Source organism: Alosa pseudoharengus, unplaced genomic scaffold, assembly GCF_046254945.1.
Source record: "Alosa pseudoharengus isolate Yale_2024_CS ecotype anadromous, Long Island Sound unplaced genomic scaffold, YU_APseudo_1.1 YU_APseudo_1.1_scf_11, whole genome shotgun sequence".
Taxonomy (NCBI): domain Eukaryota; kingdom Metazoa; phylum Chordata; class Actinopteri; order Clupeiformes; family Clupeidae; genus Alosa; species Alosa pseudoharengus.
Genome location: NW_027468576.1, coordinates 25,579,705 through 25,596,483, shown reverse-complemented (window position 1 = coordinate 25,596,483; position 16,779 = coordinate 25,579,705). Strand labels below are relative to the sequence as shown.

At 40.7% G+C, this 16,779-nt stretch overlaps 1 protein-coding gene across 2 annotated transcripts; it reads right to left on the bottom strand.

Moving 5' to 3' along the window:
* Positions 1-9,387: 9,387 nt before the first annotated feature.
* Positions 9,388-16,663, bottom strand: mindy4 (MINDY lysine 48 deubiquitinase 4). 2 transcript variants are annotated; one of them, XM_076277590.1, is made up of 18 exons: positions 16,367-16,663; positions 15,950-16,069; positions 15,557-15,780; positions 15,172-15,439; positions 14,796-15,058; positions 14,517-14,569; positions 14,104-14,216; positions 13,875-13,991; positions 13,505-13,593; positions 13,294-13,395; positions 13,111-13,174; positions 12,917-12,982; positions 12,700-12,767; positions 12,268-12,331; positions 11,924-12,085; positions 11,155-11,335; positions 10,407-10,491; positions 9,388-10,062 (listed from the first exon to the last, which is right to left on the bottom strand). In XM_076277590.1, the coding sequence occupies exons 1-18, from the start codon at positions 16,475-16,477 to the stop codon at positions 10,014-10,016; spliced, it is 2,199 nt and encodes a 732-aa protein (XP_076133705.1). In that variant the 5' UTR covers positions 16,478-16,663; the 3' UTR covers positions 9,388-10,013. The 2 variants fall into 2 exon arrangements, with proteins under 2 accessions (XP_076133705.1, XP_076133706.1); XM_076277591.1 differs by having other exon boundaries at positions 10,407-10,485.
* Positions 16,664-16,779: the final 116 nt, after the last annotated feature.

Genomic DNA, 16,779 nt, shown 5'->3' with positions numbered 1-16,779 from the left:
ACAGATGTTTACAGCATTATAAAAAAGGAGGCAAACTTAACTTGTCCCAGAGGATAATAAAAGTCAGCCGTCTGAACCATTCACAAAACACTTCCCCATTCTCAAAGACACAAGCAGAATACACGCCATGTATCAGAGGGTGCGATTCATTCACATCTCAACTTTTATGTGCATCTATGGCCAAACTCGTACAAACAAATAAAACAGATGTATCCTATATGCTTAAAACCTTTTGAATGTAAAACTAACTGAAATGATCTAGGCGGTATTACTTCAATAACCAATACTGCAGTCATTGACAAAAGTTTAAGAACACCCTTGAGAGAATGTGCTTTTGTCGTCTGGACACTGTGATTGCATCAGAAATTATATTGATCATATGAGACTGTGTTTTGACTACTTTAAAAAAAAATGTTTAAAAAAAAACACACACACACACACTGGTTAAAAAGCATCACTTTTGTCAATGAATGCAGAAATACTACTAATGATAATGAGGGTTGGTGGTGGGGGTGGTAGTGGTGAGGATCTAACGGAGGTTTATTGTAGTCTGAGTGTCTGAACCCATTCTTCTGTGAAACAATTAAGAAGCTAAAATATGGAGGGCTGAGCCTGAGTGATCGCTCTAACAGGATTACCCAGCTATAAATAAAGGGGGGTCCGCAGAGGCGTGCCGGTGATGGTTTTTCTCGGGTGGGCAAGGACACTCGATCCTAATCGGAGCAGGATATCACTCACAGCAAAGACAAACAGTGGAGATTAAGAGAGGAGACAGAGGATGCACCAGGGACACCATGTGGGAGGGCACTAACACAATTACACACAAGCAAGAGCAAATCCTCCAGTTACCAGAGAGATGCCCCGTGAATAAATACAAGGAAAGCCGGGTCATCCCCCCTTCACCCGGCCCGACTCTGAAGTGTGTGTGTGTGAGAGAGAGACAGTCAGAGAGAGGTAGAGTGTATGTGTGTGTGTGTGTGTGTGTGTGTGTGTGTGTGTGTGTGTGTGTGTGTGTGTGTGTGTGTGTGTGTGTGCGTGTGTGTGTGTGTGAGCGAGAGGGAGAGAGAGAGAGAGAAAGAGAGAGATCATGTTTGTGTGTGTGTGTGTGTGTGTGTTTGTTTGAGTAAGAGTTTGTGTGTCCGTTCAGTTCTTCATCACTGAACCGAGGAGCCCTCGGCACGACGCAGCGGAAGGGAAAGACAAAGAGGCTGGTCTTTACCCGCTGCTCGGACGGGCGCTTATTGCTCTGATTACCCCGAGAGTGACTCATCCTCAGAATGGACAAGCCTGGGTTTGTCAAGTTTAGGGAATTTGCGACTCTGTCTGCAGTCTTGGCTTATTGTCTTTTTCATCCAAACGCCTGTAGGTGTAATTCTCAGGTTTTTTGTCTAAGGGCAGCCTGATATCTCTGCCAAAATGCTTGATTATGTCAGTATTCCTCAATAATCCATGGGCAACTTTTTGTATACATTTTGGGCTTTTTGCCTTTACTGTTCCAGTGGGAGAGAGATATGGGGTGGAATCGCTAAATGACCGCGGGTCGGTTCGGAACCTGGGTCCCCGTGGGCACTTGGACCCGAACGTGGCACAGACACTGCAGCGGCTTACACTACAGTGCCGTCATGGGCAGCTTTTTTTATACTAAACACAAAACCAAGAAAGACAGCTAGTCAGGGGTGTGGTCATTGATGATACTGTATCTACAAATGTAGATTGCACCATTTAATTGTACAATTTCAATCACAAATGAATCGACTAGGTTACATGCATATTCCTTGGTCTCGCGGAAGAGGGCTTCACTTATGCAGATATGTACTGGCTTTAATCATTCAGCCTTGAGGACAAACAGAGCAAGAATAAACATTTTAATCCAATTTAACAAACCCCCAGGGTGCATATGAGTAACAACTCTTATTTATAGCCAAAGTGTGTAGTATCTTTAATGCCCACACACGGCATATTCTTTGAAAGACCCTTGATCCATTTTGTAACGTCTTATGTTTTATTCATCAGCATCAGTTTTGGAGGTGGAAAAATTGCAATGTGACTAAGAGATGACTTGCCTGGAACATGGGTACACTTCATATTTCACCAAGTCAAACAGTTTTATTCCAATCCCATTGCATCAAAAGCATGAATGAACTTAAAGCTATCTTAAAACATTTTGTACAGAGCTAGAGTGCTGCTAAGAGAGATCAAGATGTGCAGTGTGAATTGAGCCAAAATCAGTAATACCAAGGGAGAGACTTTAATCTCCAGCATTTGCATTCCGCATCAAAGTTAAGTAAAGGGTTTGCAGATGTGACCAACTCAAACATTTCCTGCTGCAAATATGACTAAGTGCTTACTTGTGCTACACTTGTTTCAGTGATAGTCTCGCATGAATGAGGCCAGGCGGTGGTAGTGGTGGGGGGTTGGGGGTCTTTACATTAGATGGTGGACCTTCAGTCCATTTCACCATCTAATAGCATTAATAATGAAGCAGATTATAGTGGTTGGCAGAGTCTTCAGGGTTGATGGATGCTCATTTGTGAGGGCGCATACAAAAGAAATGGCTGCAAAGTGACTTCCTCCGTGATGGATAAAGGCAAGCTTTTCATCTGACGTGGTGCCAGTTGCTCCGTCTTTGATCCCTGGCATGCTGGCATTGGGAATCGCTCTCTCCACCTCTTCATGCCACCAGCACCCAGTGAGTGCATGGCATGAATTAAAGAAATCTGCCAACACGTTTCGTTTTCCAGACATGAATGGCACTGACACTGTCATGCACCTACCCACTAAGTGTCCTCACACCACACTGTAAAACAATTTGAATTGATTTTCTGCAGAATCTTGAAAACTTGCAGAAGAACAGAGTGGCCTGAGATCACTTGGATGAGTGGAGCAGTATTTGTTTCTTTAGCTCTGTGTTCTGCCAAAATAAAAATAAAACGGAATTAAGGATGAAGCTCTGATCTTCAGGTTTGTGTTGAATGAGATTACATTTCTTCAGAAAGATGCCCTCTTTATACAAACATATGATAATATATGATGTGTTACTGTCTAACTATTGAGTTTGTCTATTTAACTGCATACTCAGTAACTATTTAGTGCTTAAAAACTGGTGTTTTTCCACTGAAAACACCTTGGGACCCAACAGGATATTCAAAACAACTTCAAATAGATAGATAGAGCTTCTCAGTGAGAAACAGTTTTCTATCTCAACGTAGTCCACGTTTGAAACTGTTACACGTGATATGATGTGAATGAACTATGTGATGTAAATAGTTTCAACACTGCCAGACACAGTGTGAAACTGATACAGTGTATCATTGAGAAGTCGGATCCTGGCACCTTGTGATAGTGTGATATTAGAGTGTGTGGGTGGATTGCTCTATTATGGAGGCTCCAAAAATACGACACCAGATGGTTCTTGACTGAGCACTGCTGTTCTGCTTGCTGTGTATTTGATCACATCAGGATCATCCTGACCTGAAGATTTTCAAGAAGAGAAAGATTTGTTTTCTTTTTTTTTGTGATTGCCTTGCTACTGCTGATGTTTTTTTGTGATTGATTACACTTAGCTTAGCTACAGAAGAATAACATACGATTATGTTTTTCATTCATAGCATGACTTTTAAACCATCAGACCATCAGTTGATGGCAATACATTTACATAGATAATATGAGATTCATTGTTTTTTTTTAATTATTATTATTAAGTTCCCTGTAGCCTGTCCGACACCAAACCGATTCTCACATCTGAACTGAGATTGAGAATGGGACTGAGAACGATTTGTTCACTTTTGATTTTCAAGGGGCGTAACCAGATGTGAAATTAAACTTAAATTGGCACATTACACTCTTAATGAATCTTTTCGGAAGTATAGCAATCACGTCTTTGTTGTAAATGGTTTGTAATGCAGTTGTTTACTCAATTCTAAAAAAGATATAAGTCTGTGTCGTTTAATACTGACATCCACAGTGCAGGCATTGGTTGTGTTAAAAAGCGCTCTTAACCGTACACCCCTGTCTGACATAGACACACATAAACACACACGCATGCACTCACACGCACACACACACACACACACACACACATGCAGGCAAGCAGGCATGCGCACACACACACATAAATAAACACACACACACACACACACACACACACACACATACACACATAAACACATACACACACACACACACGCACACACACACATACACATACACACACACACACACACACACAAACAGAGAGAGAGAAGCACCCATATGCACAAAAACAAATACACACTATGCACATACTCATTTACATATAAAAAAATTGCAAGAGTAGGGGATGGAGTAGGAGATGGAGAGACAAATTGACAAGCATTATTTATTTTTGCAGAGAAAATGTGCAGGACTGAATGGCAGTCATATTTTGTACCGCCACACTTTTATTCCAACCATTCACATAATCAGCTGATTCTAATTAAGACAACTCTTAAGCCAGGTATCAGTTAATTAGTGAAATCACCTGTGTTAAGTGCACAGGTAGAACCAATACATGGCAGGACTTTTATTTTCTGAAGCCGAACTTTTACATCTCTGCAGACAACTAGTTGAAAGCTCCTGCTTCATTAAAATTATACAATTGTTGCCAGTGATCAACATAATATTCAACATACATGGCCTTTGGTTATAAATGTGAAAAAAGTGCACAAACAGTAAAAGAAGATACAAAGGGACAAGAGGGAAAGGGACAAAAACAAATGTCCTGTCCTTTTGTAATCTGTGATCACATGGTCACATCCACATCACATTATACAGTATGTGGTTTGTCTATTTTACACAAGTTAATTAGCTATTGCTCAATATGTCAATGATCTGCTCAGTTAAAAATGCATATCTGCTGTTTCAATATAGCTTTTGAGCAGTCATTGTGGTAGGAATAAGATACTTTGTATATAAGGTTTTGAACAGTTATTTTTTTTGCATGCTGTGTGCAAGCATGTGTAAATAAATCAAGAAAGATCCATATCCAAGATCTATCCATATAGAAAATGCAAACATTTTTGGTGAGATGATTGGACAAAAGTATGCTTTTGTGAAAACTGTCAAATGGAATTTGACAAAAAGTAAAAAAATTACACAACATAAATGTGGAAATAATTTATTTATAATTTGGTCAACATGAAGGCAATTCTCCACTAATTTACTGTTCCAAATTTCAGTGAGTGTGATTGGTGTCAAATCAGTGAGGAAGATTCGCTAAAAGAAAAAAAGAGTCTATTAAGAGACTATTAAGTAACAAATGCTGAGCTCCAGTGTGGTTATATTTGGAGGAAATAAACCTATCAAGAATTCATCTGTGTGCAATAAAGGTCTTGGTGACATCAGAAAGTAATTCAATCATTTTTTCATATATAAAGGCATTTATTAACTCACACATAAAACAAATAAACCGCAAGCACAACATCAGGTGACAGAACCTGTTATTCTCTGTTTGAGACATTACACTCATCTTTTTGATGACATGTCAGTGAAGTCTCTGTGAGGTCATGTGCCAATCTGCACTTGAGCAGAGAGGCAGCTTCACCTGCTCAGAGAGTACACAGGGCTTGAGAAGGAAGAACGATGGCTATGAGAAGTGCTCCTACCCCCACTATAGGTACTGTATTAGCACATGCTTAAGGGAGCCAATGCATTTAATCTGGCATGACTGAGCACAAGAAGATCTACAAGTAAAATATGGAGAGGTTCCCTGTGACTGCATCGAGCACAGATTAGGCTACCTGACTAGTAAGCACACGCAGGGCCACAGGTGTCATATCATCATATGACAACACAATAGTTGAGCAGACCGGATTCAATTGCTTTGCAGAATATATATATTATTTTTTTGGTAGTTGGTCAAAGGTGATTTTTTTTGCCAACACTTTGTTGCCATAAAATATACTAAAACCACAAATGACCCAACTGTGTTGAATGGAGAGTATCAGCACTCATATGTTATGACATGAAATACACGGTCAAGCCCTGATAAAAGCTCAATAGCAGTACCTTGACTTAGAGTGACCTTTGTGAGCTATGTGGAGAAAAAAACAAGTTTGAAAGCAGCAAATTTTATATCCACTAGTAATTACGCCCCAAAATGTATTCCAGATAAGCGGGGGATCGTAAAAAACCAAAACCGCAAAACAAGTTCTGTATTTGCAAAAAAAAAAAAAAAAAATCTCCTCCTGTGGAGTATTAAAGCGTAGAGAGCCAGCTCATGCACCCAGAGTCCAGCAACATTCTATGGCTTGGCTCCAAGCACCACTCCACCGACCATATCTTCTGCTAACATCTGTGTGGCTGTGAAAACAGACGCCTGCATAATGCGGCAGCAGCATGCTCAGGCAAGGTGGTGGCTGCATTCAAGTGATTTTCAGTAATAATGGCCCAAGTTCAGGACTAGTATGGCCATGGCTTCTCAGGCACATTACTGTATCTATGCATACTGTACTGGTATACCTTCACTGTAACAAGATTCTGTGATTTTCACAGCATCACTGCTGTTTTAGGGGAAAATGTGTACTGTATTTGTGAATACAGTATGTTGCTGTGGTTTCGCTATGAATTATGGTCAAAAATGGTCAAACTACAGTAATAAAAATTTGCTGCGAATCATAACACAGTAATACATCTGACTCCTCCCTCACTTGTCAGCTTTTTGAAAATTTTGAAAAAACATGGCGGAAAATCAGTTGGGGTTTTCTGTTTTCTTTTTGCACATAAATACAAAGTTAAGCTCCCAGATAGCAAAGTGACATTGATATTATGTTGATTTTCCATCCAAATCATCATTTTGAAAAGTCATGGATTTATGGTTTACTGGGAAATTTTGACGTGGTGATTGAAACGTGCACCGCGCGACGACGTTTGAACTGTCCGGCGGGAGATCATTTTTGAGCAACAGTTCAGTCAGAGTCAGACCAACGGTGTTCAGCACTCTGACAAGCTCGCAGCTCCACCTTAATGGTAAGTAAGCATTTATTTATGTAGGACGTTAATGTTTCATTGTGAAATTGTACTACATTAAATTCGGGCATATGTACAGTCTATGTACGTTGTACTGTCTAACTTTCAACTCATCCATGCTTGTTGGATCAACTAAGTAGCAGCTAACGTTAGGCTAGCTATAGTTGCTGTTGCTGTGACGGTGGCATTAACGTTAATGTTATGGCAGTCTCATTTATATTAGGCCTACCTTAGTTCTCAGTAAGTTACAGTTTATTATATTCATATCATTTATATAAAACATTCACTAGTAGTGCTAGGCCTAGTATGTTACTGTCACAATGTTAGGCTGAAGATGATGTGCTGCTGGTCAACGTTAACGTGGAGGTTTAGCTGACTTATGTAACGTTAACTCCTCGTAATCATGTACGGTTTTGTGAGTTTAATAGGCGAACTTTAGCAATATTGATATAAGTTAACTTTAAGTCACATCTGACTATCATTAACCGTTGTTCGGACGAACAGCGCGAATGGCTGTTGCTGCAAGCAAACATCATCAATGAGCTCACCCAGCTGACTAACGTTAAATATACCTTGCAAAACTGAGTTATGCTAACACCATCTTCAGCCTGGCATTTTGACAGTAAACTCAAAAAACATACAGTATATGTATAAATGATTATTCTAAAGTTTCACTTGTAAGTAGCCTTCAGTTTTAGTTGAAAATTGTTATCTAACACTGTTTATCTTTTCTTCTATTTCTGCTAGGTGCTGCTTCACTCTGCTACTGGTGGTGGATCAGGCTGACTGCAACCGTTGGTCTAACGTTAGGATGCAGCACACGAGAATTTCTAAAAGGAAAAAAGTGAATAAATGTACTTGCTTTTCAAACTGATAACAAGTTGTCAATGGTTATTTATGCAAGTTTGTGTAGCCTAAACCATACCTAGGCCTAGCCAAATTTATCCTGGCTGTAGATAAAGCAGGATATGAATTTCCCCAAATTACTGTATATAATATTACAGCACTGGTATTACTACTGTACTTAGTTACAGTATGATCGATCAATAAGTACTGTGATTAAAAATACGGTAGACAATTCAATGCTGTATACATTACAGCACTGGTAGTACTACTGTAGTTTGCATTTACAGTATCAGGCATAGGTACTGTGATTTCATATACAGTAGGTGTACTGTAGAGTGAAATACAGCAACTTGCTGGTTATTTGCTGCCAGCAAGTTGCTGTAAATTTTACGTTAAACTTTTTACAGTGTTGAGTTCACACTCAGGGAGGCAGTTGTGGTTCTGAGTGGTACAGTTGCCCAATATGTCCCCTGAACTATAAGGACCAAACCAACATGATGGAAGGACTTAACCACAGTGGCACAAGAGTAGAATCAATGAACAAAATGACTTCTACCCCTCATAGCAGTCCAGGCTAACATCTGACGTGAACTCCTGCAGATCCTACAAAGACTTAGTTCACATTTGACACACTTAGATGACCGGTCTAGTGTTCTTAGAAAAAAACAAAGGAAACCTGTTTCATTATTCCACGTAGGCCTACGTATAAACGCATTCCAGACATGTTCCCATGCCAACTCAACAGAAAAACCATGGGTGTATTCAGGTGGAAAACGGGCTCTATAGATAGAAGACGCAGAAACTTCTTCGATCCCCTGCAGGTCCTGAAAGGACACATCTTCCTCTTGCACAACACATTCAGCTGACGAATGCTGTCAGTAGTTAACATGAAAAGAATCAGTTAGGCCATGCAATCATCTTTCACCTCAGGAAGGACGGCTATTACTCACAAGATGGCTAATGGCTCTCACTAAAGCTTCGTCTGAGCTTGTTATACGGTTTCCCCACTGTGCGCCTAATGCAAAATTAAACCAAGAGGGGGGCAGTTTGAGAAAAATGTCCGACACACAGTTCAAGGTCTCAGCGCACTTTTGGCCATACGAGATGTGAAGCATCCCCTACGTCAAGAGATAGGAGGCGTGGGAGTGGGGAGGGTCGGGGTGGCGAAATGTGAACATATGGGATGACTCAGACATCATGTCCTCTTGGACTCATTTCGAGCAGCTGGCTTGAAGCACTTTGGCTTTAATATCTATGTGAATTCCTTACCCCCAAAATATTGTTAACAATTTAAAACAATAACAGACTGTGCACATCAAGATAAACATCTGCTCTTTTTTGTCATTTGATGCAAGAGTGTCATGTGCTCTACTTCACCTTGCCCCGTGGTTCTACCCACTTATAGGAGATACTATTGCATCTACAAACAGAGCAGAAGAGAGCAATGATCAATAAGAGGTTTGCCCTCATCCTGGACATCCCTAAAGGTCAATAATTTCACATCGGAATCGGCCCCACAACAACCCTGATACTGTACAGAACCTCGCAGACACAATAGACCTTTTTTTATGTTTACTGTTTGGAAAACAATTCCTTTGAAAGGCTTATGGTACTCCAATAAATAATGTCATACATACACTCATGTATAGGCACATCAAGGACAAACATTACCTAAGCATAATGAATGTTAACAATGTCATAAGACAATGGAGAAAAATACATTGAAAAGGTCTAATTGACCAGATAAATTGTTATTTTTTAAAAAAGAAACAAAAATGATAATACAGTACATGTTATGTTCATTTAGGCATAGGCACATAAAAGGCTTAGTTTTCCTGCACATCGTAAATGTTAATGTTAAGGTGATCTGGTGTAATCATGTTAGGAAAAGGACATGTTAAAAAAAGAGGAATTCTTAGAGAGGAGAAGGATACGTTTATATATATGGTCTATATATGTGTCCTGTGCTTCTATACTCTAGATGTTTTTTTTTTAAAAGGATGAATTGGATAGCTCTTTGAGGATTCGCCCCATTCATACGAATGACAAGTTAAGATGTTCATTACACATGCAGTTAGTCATATGCACAGTAAATACTGTAAGCTATACATCATGTGGATGAGCTGTGAACTTGTGGAACGAACCATGTTAAATTGTCTGTTTGGATGTGTATAAATGTCACATCAAAGTATAGGCTCTGTATCATTCCAGTCGACCACTGCATTCTTCCATCTACGGATTAAGAAAGAGACATGATTAATAAAATGAAAAGCAAAATAAAATAAAATGATTTGCATGCTGCTAAAGGATTGCTTATAAAAGGGCCAGTGAACTGATGTGGATATGGGTCTATAATTATTTTCCTATTAGTTATGAGTGTTCCGCAAAGCAATAAATCCTCAGGCAGAATGCTGCTTCGTTTCAAAGCACCCTGCTTAGCAGCTCTTTTGCTTATAAACAACTTCTGTGGCTTTCCCAGAAAAATAATATTACAAATTCTTCAAAATGCTTGTTCGTCTTAAAGCAGCTCTGGCAAGTGCCTGTAGTTTGGTGTGGTCTGGGGTCAGTTTCCTCACCTGGTCCTTATGCAGTGCTCCAGAGGAGGAATAAGATCACTGTCCACGCAGTCACCACCGGCAGTCATCTTTGAAGTGCCTGTTGCTGACGGCAGGAAGGATAAGCGGTAGTAAATAGGTATGAATTACTGCCATGATCACAAACTGAGTACCAGGTAACTGAGTACCATGATAATCGAGTACCTAGGGACAGAGACCAGGTGAGTGTCATACTATATGACATATTATATGTTTCAGGTACATTCAGAAAGTTTGATGGAGGTACACTAAGCCGTTAAGAAATTCAACAGCTAAACAAATACCCCATCATTGCTCTCACCAAAGCCCTCACTTGTTATGTGAGAGGATTGGCAGGCAGGTAGTCTTTTGTTATAATTGGTGGGATTTTACAGTTCAACAATTGAATTTTATATTTATTTGCCCTGAATTAAGTCTGGCGCTGTCACATTCACATAATTGATTTTCTTCCATGCATACAGTATCTGTCAGTGAAAGCTGCCAGAATATGAGAAGGACTTGAGCCAAACTTTACAAAAACAACAAAAAAAAACTGACAAAGTTCACAATTGGAATTGCACAGCCTTCCTTTCAAAAACACAACCTTTCTTTGGTAATTCAACATGCTCAGGGAACTGTATACAGTGAAAACCGTCAGTTAGCAGAAAATGTAGTTAGATTCCCTGTGAACTAAAAATTAAGGACAAAGGGAAACTGAACTGGAATGGACAGGTGAGCCAGATGGACTTACAGACGGTCAAGCATATCTGCTCTTGCTGGTTGGCCAAGCCATCATAGTAGTAGAGGTCAAAGGTCATCTTCTCCACCAGGTCAGACGTCAGGTTCTTGTTCAAGGCGAAGAGCACACTGAAATGGCTCTCACTGCATACAACCCAGATTGGATGTCTGGGATGCTTCAGGTAATCCCCAACCTTTAGAATTTAAAAAGCATTTTAAAATGTATTTTTGTTCATTATATACATCTGCATATATCTAATGTGGTCTAGCAACATACATTGCTATTACAATGCAGTAACTATTGGTGAGTGTCTAACTACACTACAATGACAGATTCCTTACAAACCACAAGGTGGCGCTTTAGTACGACGCCATGGTATTCCAAGAGTCTTTGACCGGGGATCCAGTCAATGCATTTACATATATCATTTATCACATTCCGTGAATTAGTGAAACACACTCAGCACACAGTGAATACACAGTGAGGTGAAGCACACACTAATCCCGGCGCAGTGAGCTGCCTGCAACAACAGCGGCGCTCGGGGGGCATTGGGGACATTGACTACCAGAGGAGAGTTGGCTACTGGCCCTGCCATCATACCTCTCTGAATCCGTGTGCTTCTGCTCCTAAGGCTCTCACTGACCAAGCTCCGCTTTTCTGTAGACTGGTCTATCCCAACGGAGGAGCTAGAAGTCTCATTTACCCCATAGCTCAGAGATGAGCTATGAACAATCATCCCTCTATCAGTATGACCTGAAATAAATGTCTTAAATGACCGTACCTTACAGATATTGTAATGTTCAAACAAGGAGAGCAATCCGATATCACTGCGGGCGGAGACTCCCTTCAGCAAGGTGAACATGCCATTCCCTGACTCCAGTGTCATCTCACCGTTGAAGACATTCGAGACAGCCCTGCCGCACAGCAGGAGATTAACCAGCTCCTGGAACAAACAAGGAGCCTTTGTCATTAACTGCGTTAACTGTGTTCACAGCTCCCTCTCAGATCGTCAGTCCTCTCTGCACGGGATCATCAGAGCCTGAGTCTGATCGGGGCTGGATGTGTGTCAGCATTGGCAGCTCTCCACATGTTGCATTTCAGTGGAAACCTCAGCATGTCACAAACCTGTGTGCAGTAGCCGTGGGCTCCTATCAGAGTGGTTGTGGGCACATCCATGTCACTGCGCAGTCTGAGAAGGAAGGCAGACAAAGAACAAATAAATGTACATGGTGCACTTCAAGAATGCCTACTACTGGCACACTGTGACAAACCCATTTGAACTTGAGTAGCACGCGATTACATCACGTTTTAAAAATGCAACTACCGCAACTTTCTGGAACTACAACTGTGGAGACAGCATAGAAGAGCAGAGCTATGCCATTTGTCAAAAGCTAATTCTCTTGCATAGACATTTCTTCCCCAAACTACATTCCTTGAATTAGCAGGCGCCTTTAATGAAAACCAACAGAGAAGGGAATGCACAGAGCACTTTGGATCTTCAACATTGTCTGTTTAGAACTATCTGTCTGCCAAAGTGCTCCAACATTACTTACTTACCCTTCAATCGATCTGGAGAGGATGGCAGAGACAGTGAGTAGAATACACCCAAAGGGACCGCACTCAAACTACAACCAATCACATCACAAGAGCTGATCAGAGGTGTGAAACATCTATACCAGCAATGCTAGTACACCGCAGAACACATTTATAAAAGAAACTGAGTGAGATGTCAAAAGAGAGACAACATGTAATCAAGAGTCTTAACATGGTTTACCTGGAATATATGCTGCTCCAAAAATGATCTGAGCTCTTCCAAACTGTTAACCGTATTGCAGGTAATCTGCAATATTACACATGGAGACATTACACAAAATAGAGACACATCTACAATATGTATTGCCTCCATTTTCAATAAAATTACATTTGTAAATGTTTCCAATGAACGCTTGTTAGGTCTAAATGCCTCACCATCTCCAGAACACCATCTGATCTGTAGTGTCTCACTGGAGTGAAATGACTTCTTTTTGAGTTTCTGCAATGATCAAGCATATAGTCACAATGACTTTGCTGGGGGACCAAATGTAATCCTACTCATAATTTAATTTCCTTCATGCTCACATGCAAACTGTTGTCTATTGCCAACAATCTTACATCGCCACAATAGCTTTTCTTCTGTCTCCGGCTCTCCAGAGGATGTCAGCGATAGCCAATGCGAGGCAGCGAGTCCGTTTTGATTGTGATGGCTGCAACTGCCTGCAGAGAATTTCAAATAAAGACGAAAGCAGGTCATTATCTTTTTAGTGACACTTTCTTTCTGTCCTACTGTGTCTGTAGAGGAGGGTTCTGTGATGGCATGACTTACCGAAATGGTGAGTCACATTCTGTGTCCTCAAACAGAAGTTTCTGCAGAACGCAAGCTTGTACAGAGGCCAGCACTCCACAAGGACCTCCCTGCAGAACACACACAGGTGTATACATATTTTTGTTGTTGTTGTTATGGAGAATAACAAACCAGTGTCAGTACATTACTCATTGAAATGCAAATTGTAACATTACAACTTTTTGACACTTAGCTATCAAGACTTGCTGTCATACAGTATGAATTAAACACCGTTTCAAACATTATGACTGACATTCAGACAACCGTCTTAGTTTTAATGAGTAGTAATGATGATGGAAGATTGCACACTGTAACATTCTCTCCTGGATACGAGCCTAAATTCAAGCCACACCTTTTTCTGTATAATCCCATATCTTAAACTGGGTTTATCCGAAAAAACGAAACTCTGACATTTCCATTCTTCACCAAAGCAACTGACAGGGGAACCAAGGAGGAGCTCTTTCAAGGCCTGCAAGAAATTATGAGTAACGAGTAAATATAAAAAACGAGTAAATATATCACCCAAAAATGTGAAAAGCAACCAAAAACACCCTCTGAAGTTCCTGGCCAAGGACTCTTACAGTGGCAGTGGGAAGATCTATTGGATGCGAGTCAAAAGTGTGTTGAGGCAGACAATGATTGAGAGTCGGTCTAGCGAGACCGCACAACTCCTCCTCGTTATCATCTATATCATCTGAAGAGGAAAAGACACATCACTCTCAGATATAGAATTCAAAAGCAAACTTTATGTGCAATGAAAAACAAAACGTCCTGTCCTTCAAACACAACAGTTGAATTTCATGGTAAGAGGACATAATATAGATTTTTTAAATGTTCAGATTATTACAAAAAAATAACTAAATGATTATTATGATCTTTGCTCTGTTCTCGCACTCTGATTCATCAGTGTATACTCTGTATTTGAATTCATAATTTACGAAAACCAACAAAACAGTACAGCTGCTTATCTGCTAAAGACTGAACACCAACTTACCAAGCGTCATCATATGAACTTCACTAGCCATTGGACTCACTTCCCGTTTGGGTCTAAAAAAAAAAATTTCTAGTAAGAATTTCAGGATCACTGAAAGTATGCTCAAACTGAAAGTGAATAAGAATTCTCAGCACGATAGCTGAGTATTAATCTTGAAAGCAAGCGATTGCATAAAATTGTCCCTTTACATTTAGAAATACACAAAAGACATACATTTAGCCCCTACAATAGAGGAATATTTCTCTCAGAAAATTTTAAGTAAATAGATATTAAGCCTACATGTCAGACTGAGGCTTGTCCCAGTGGACTTTCTCAAATTCACCACAGGCCCTTGCTGGCGAATGGCCCTCGGACGGCAAGTCCTCGACCCTCTCCCAGTAGGCTGCGGGTGCTGGGATACCCTTCTCTGGAAAAACGCTGTCAGACGTGGCACTATGAGTCATGCTGCTTAACCAGGTGTTGTACTCCTTCACTTCTCCATCCTTTGCTGAGAGAGGAGAGGGACCTGCCGACTTGCGTGTTACACGTTTTTTACTACCATCCTGATGGGAAAGAGAGAAGGGGGAAGTGGGAGGGGGGTCATTCTGACGCAGAGCTACGGAAACACACAAAGTAAAATGTGTCAGCTGTCTTGCAGGCTGAGACAAATGCTTACCAGAGGAGAGTTGGCTACTGGTCCTGCCATCATACCCCTCTGAATCCGTGTGCTTCTGCTCCTAAGGCTCTCACTGACCAAGCTCCGCTTTTCTGTAGACTGGTCTATCCCAACGGAGGAGCTAGAAGTCTCTGAAGTGCTAGACAAAGATAGTCTGTCTGATGCACCCTTAGTGAGACTGGAATTAGTGTTGACTGGAGATTTTGCACCCTTTGAGTAAGATGTCAGCCCTATGGGAGGTGAACTGATAGTTTCACTTTTAGACAACCTGTAAATGATATAGGCTATGTTACTTGTGTGTTGAATTTCCATGTCAATTGAAATCATCATTCTAGGCTACTGAAAGTAGAATACAGTAGAATGTATCAAAAAGCCATGTGTATACCTTGACACATTTGATTTCTGCTGAATAAAGCCTGTTATGCTGTCATCTGTTCCACTGGCCTCCTTAGGCATCATGACAGAGCTGCCAACAGAATTTGTCAGGTTCTTCTCAGCTCTAGGTGGCTGAGAGTCATTACTTTGCTGCTTTCTCTTGGTGCCTCCGCTCTCTTCAGTTCGGTACCACACAATGAGTTCCAAAAGTGTTTTAAATGGAAACTCCTGTAACTAAAAGTTAGGGAAATGTAATCTATAGTGATGCATATGGAGGCCATTTTTCATTAATCGCTCGGGGTAACAAAACATAGCCAAAATGGCTCAATAGCTCTATGATGTATTTAACCTAGTGTAGTGATTATTGCTTAAAGTTGGCAGAATACCTACTTCTTATTCTTACCTTGTTTTTCTTGTAAAGATTATCAAGACAGAGAAGTCGGCGCAGATCTTCCCTACTGCTTATGCTGGAACTTGACCGAGGTAATTCCTCGTCCATACAAGCAATAGTCTTTTTCAGTCCCTGTGAAAGATTGGTGTTTGGACAGTGTGTGGCAAAACTGTTTCCATGTATGTACATTGTTGCAATTAGATGAGGGCCATGTAGCAGTTACATGAATATCTCAATGCTAACAAACTAACTTCAGCCCTTTCTTCTTTTTGGAAGAGCAGAGCAGTCAGTCACTCGATGGCTGGGCCTGTCCATACATTACATGACCCAGGCTTATTTGCCATATTAGCTACATCTGTCAGAAGTACCATTTCCAGAAACTAAGAATTACGTCTTTCACCTCACGTTACCAGTTTGCTTTCAACTTACTTTTCGGCTGAGATATTCTCTGACGAGTGATGCAGATACTTCCTCCACCATTTTTCTTCTCCCCATAACGTTAACGTCGTTACTGGAAAAGCTGGGACCAACACGGATCATAATAACGTCACCATAGGTAGCTCAAATTCGGAAACCCTTTGTGTATTGCACTCATTTTGATAGCTCTGGCAAACACCAAATTACACTGCAGATATGAATCGGCGAAGTCAACACCAGACCCGGTCAGACCCAGACGACAACAAACCATAGACAGTAAAAGAAAAACCCACTCCTCATCTAGCTAGCTATTTGTTAGCCGCAAGTTAGCTAGCCAGTATCGCGCTGTCTCTATGGTTACCTCTGTGTTCAGAACCACGTGTCAAAATGTACACGCCAGAGCCGCAAGAGCCGAGCAACAGAGC

What these genes read in the sequence shown, in the direction of transcription:
- mindy4 (XM_076277590.1), bottom strand. Translation starts at nt 16,477, where the DNA reads ATGATCCGTGTTGGTCCCAGCTTTTCCAGTAACGACGTTAACGTTATG. An exon ending in AACATTACAATATCTGTAAG is followed by an intron (nt 11,336 to 11,923) that starts GTACGGTCATTT and finishes TAAATTCTAAAG; the next exon opens with GTTGGGGATTACCTGAAGCA. An exon ending in GAGCACTGCATAAGGACCAG is followed by an intron (nt 10,063 to 10,406) that starts GTGAGGAAACTG and finishes CTTAATCCGTAG; the next exon opens with ATGGAAGAATGCAGTGGTCG.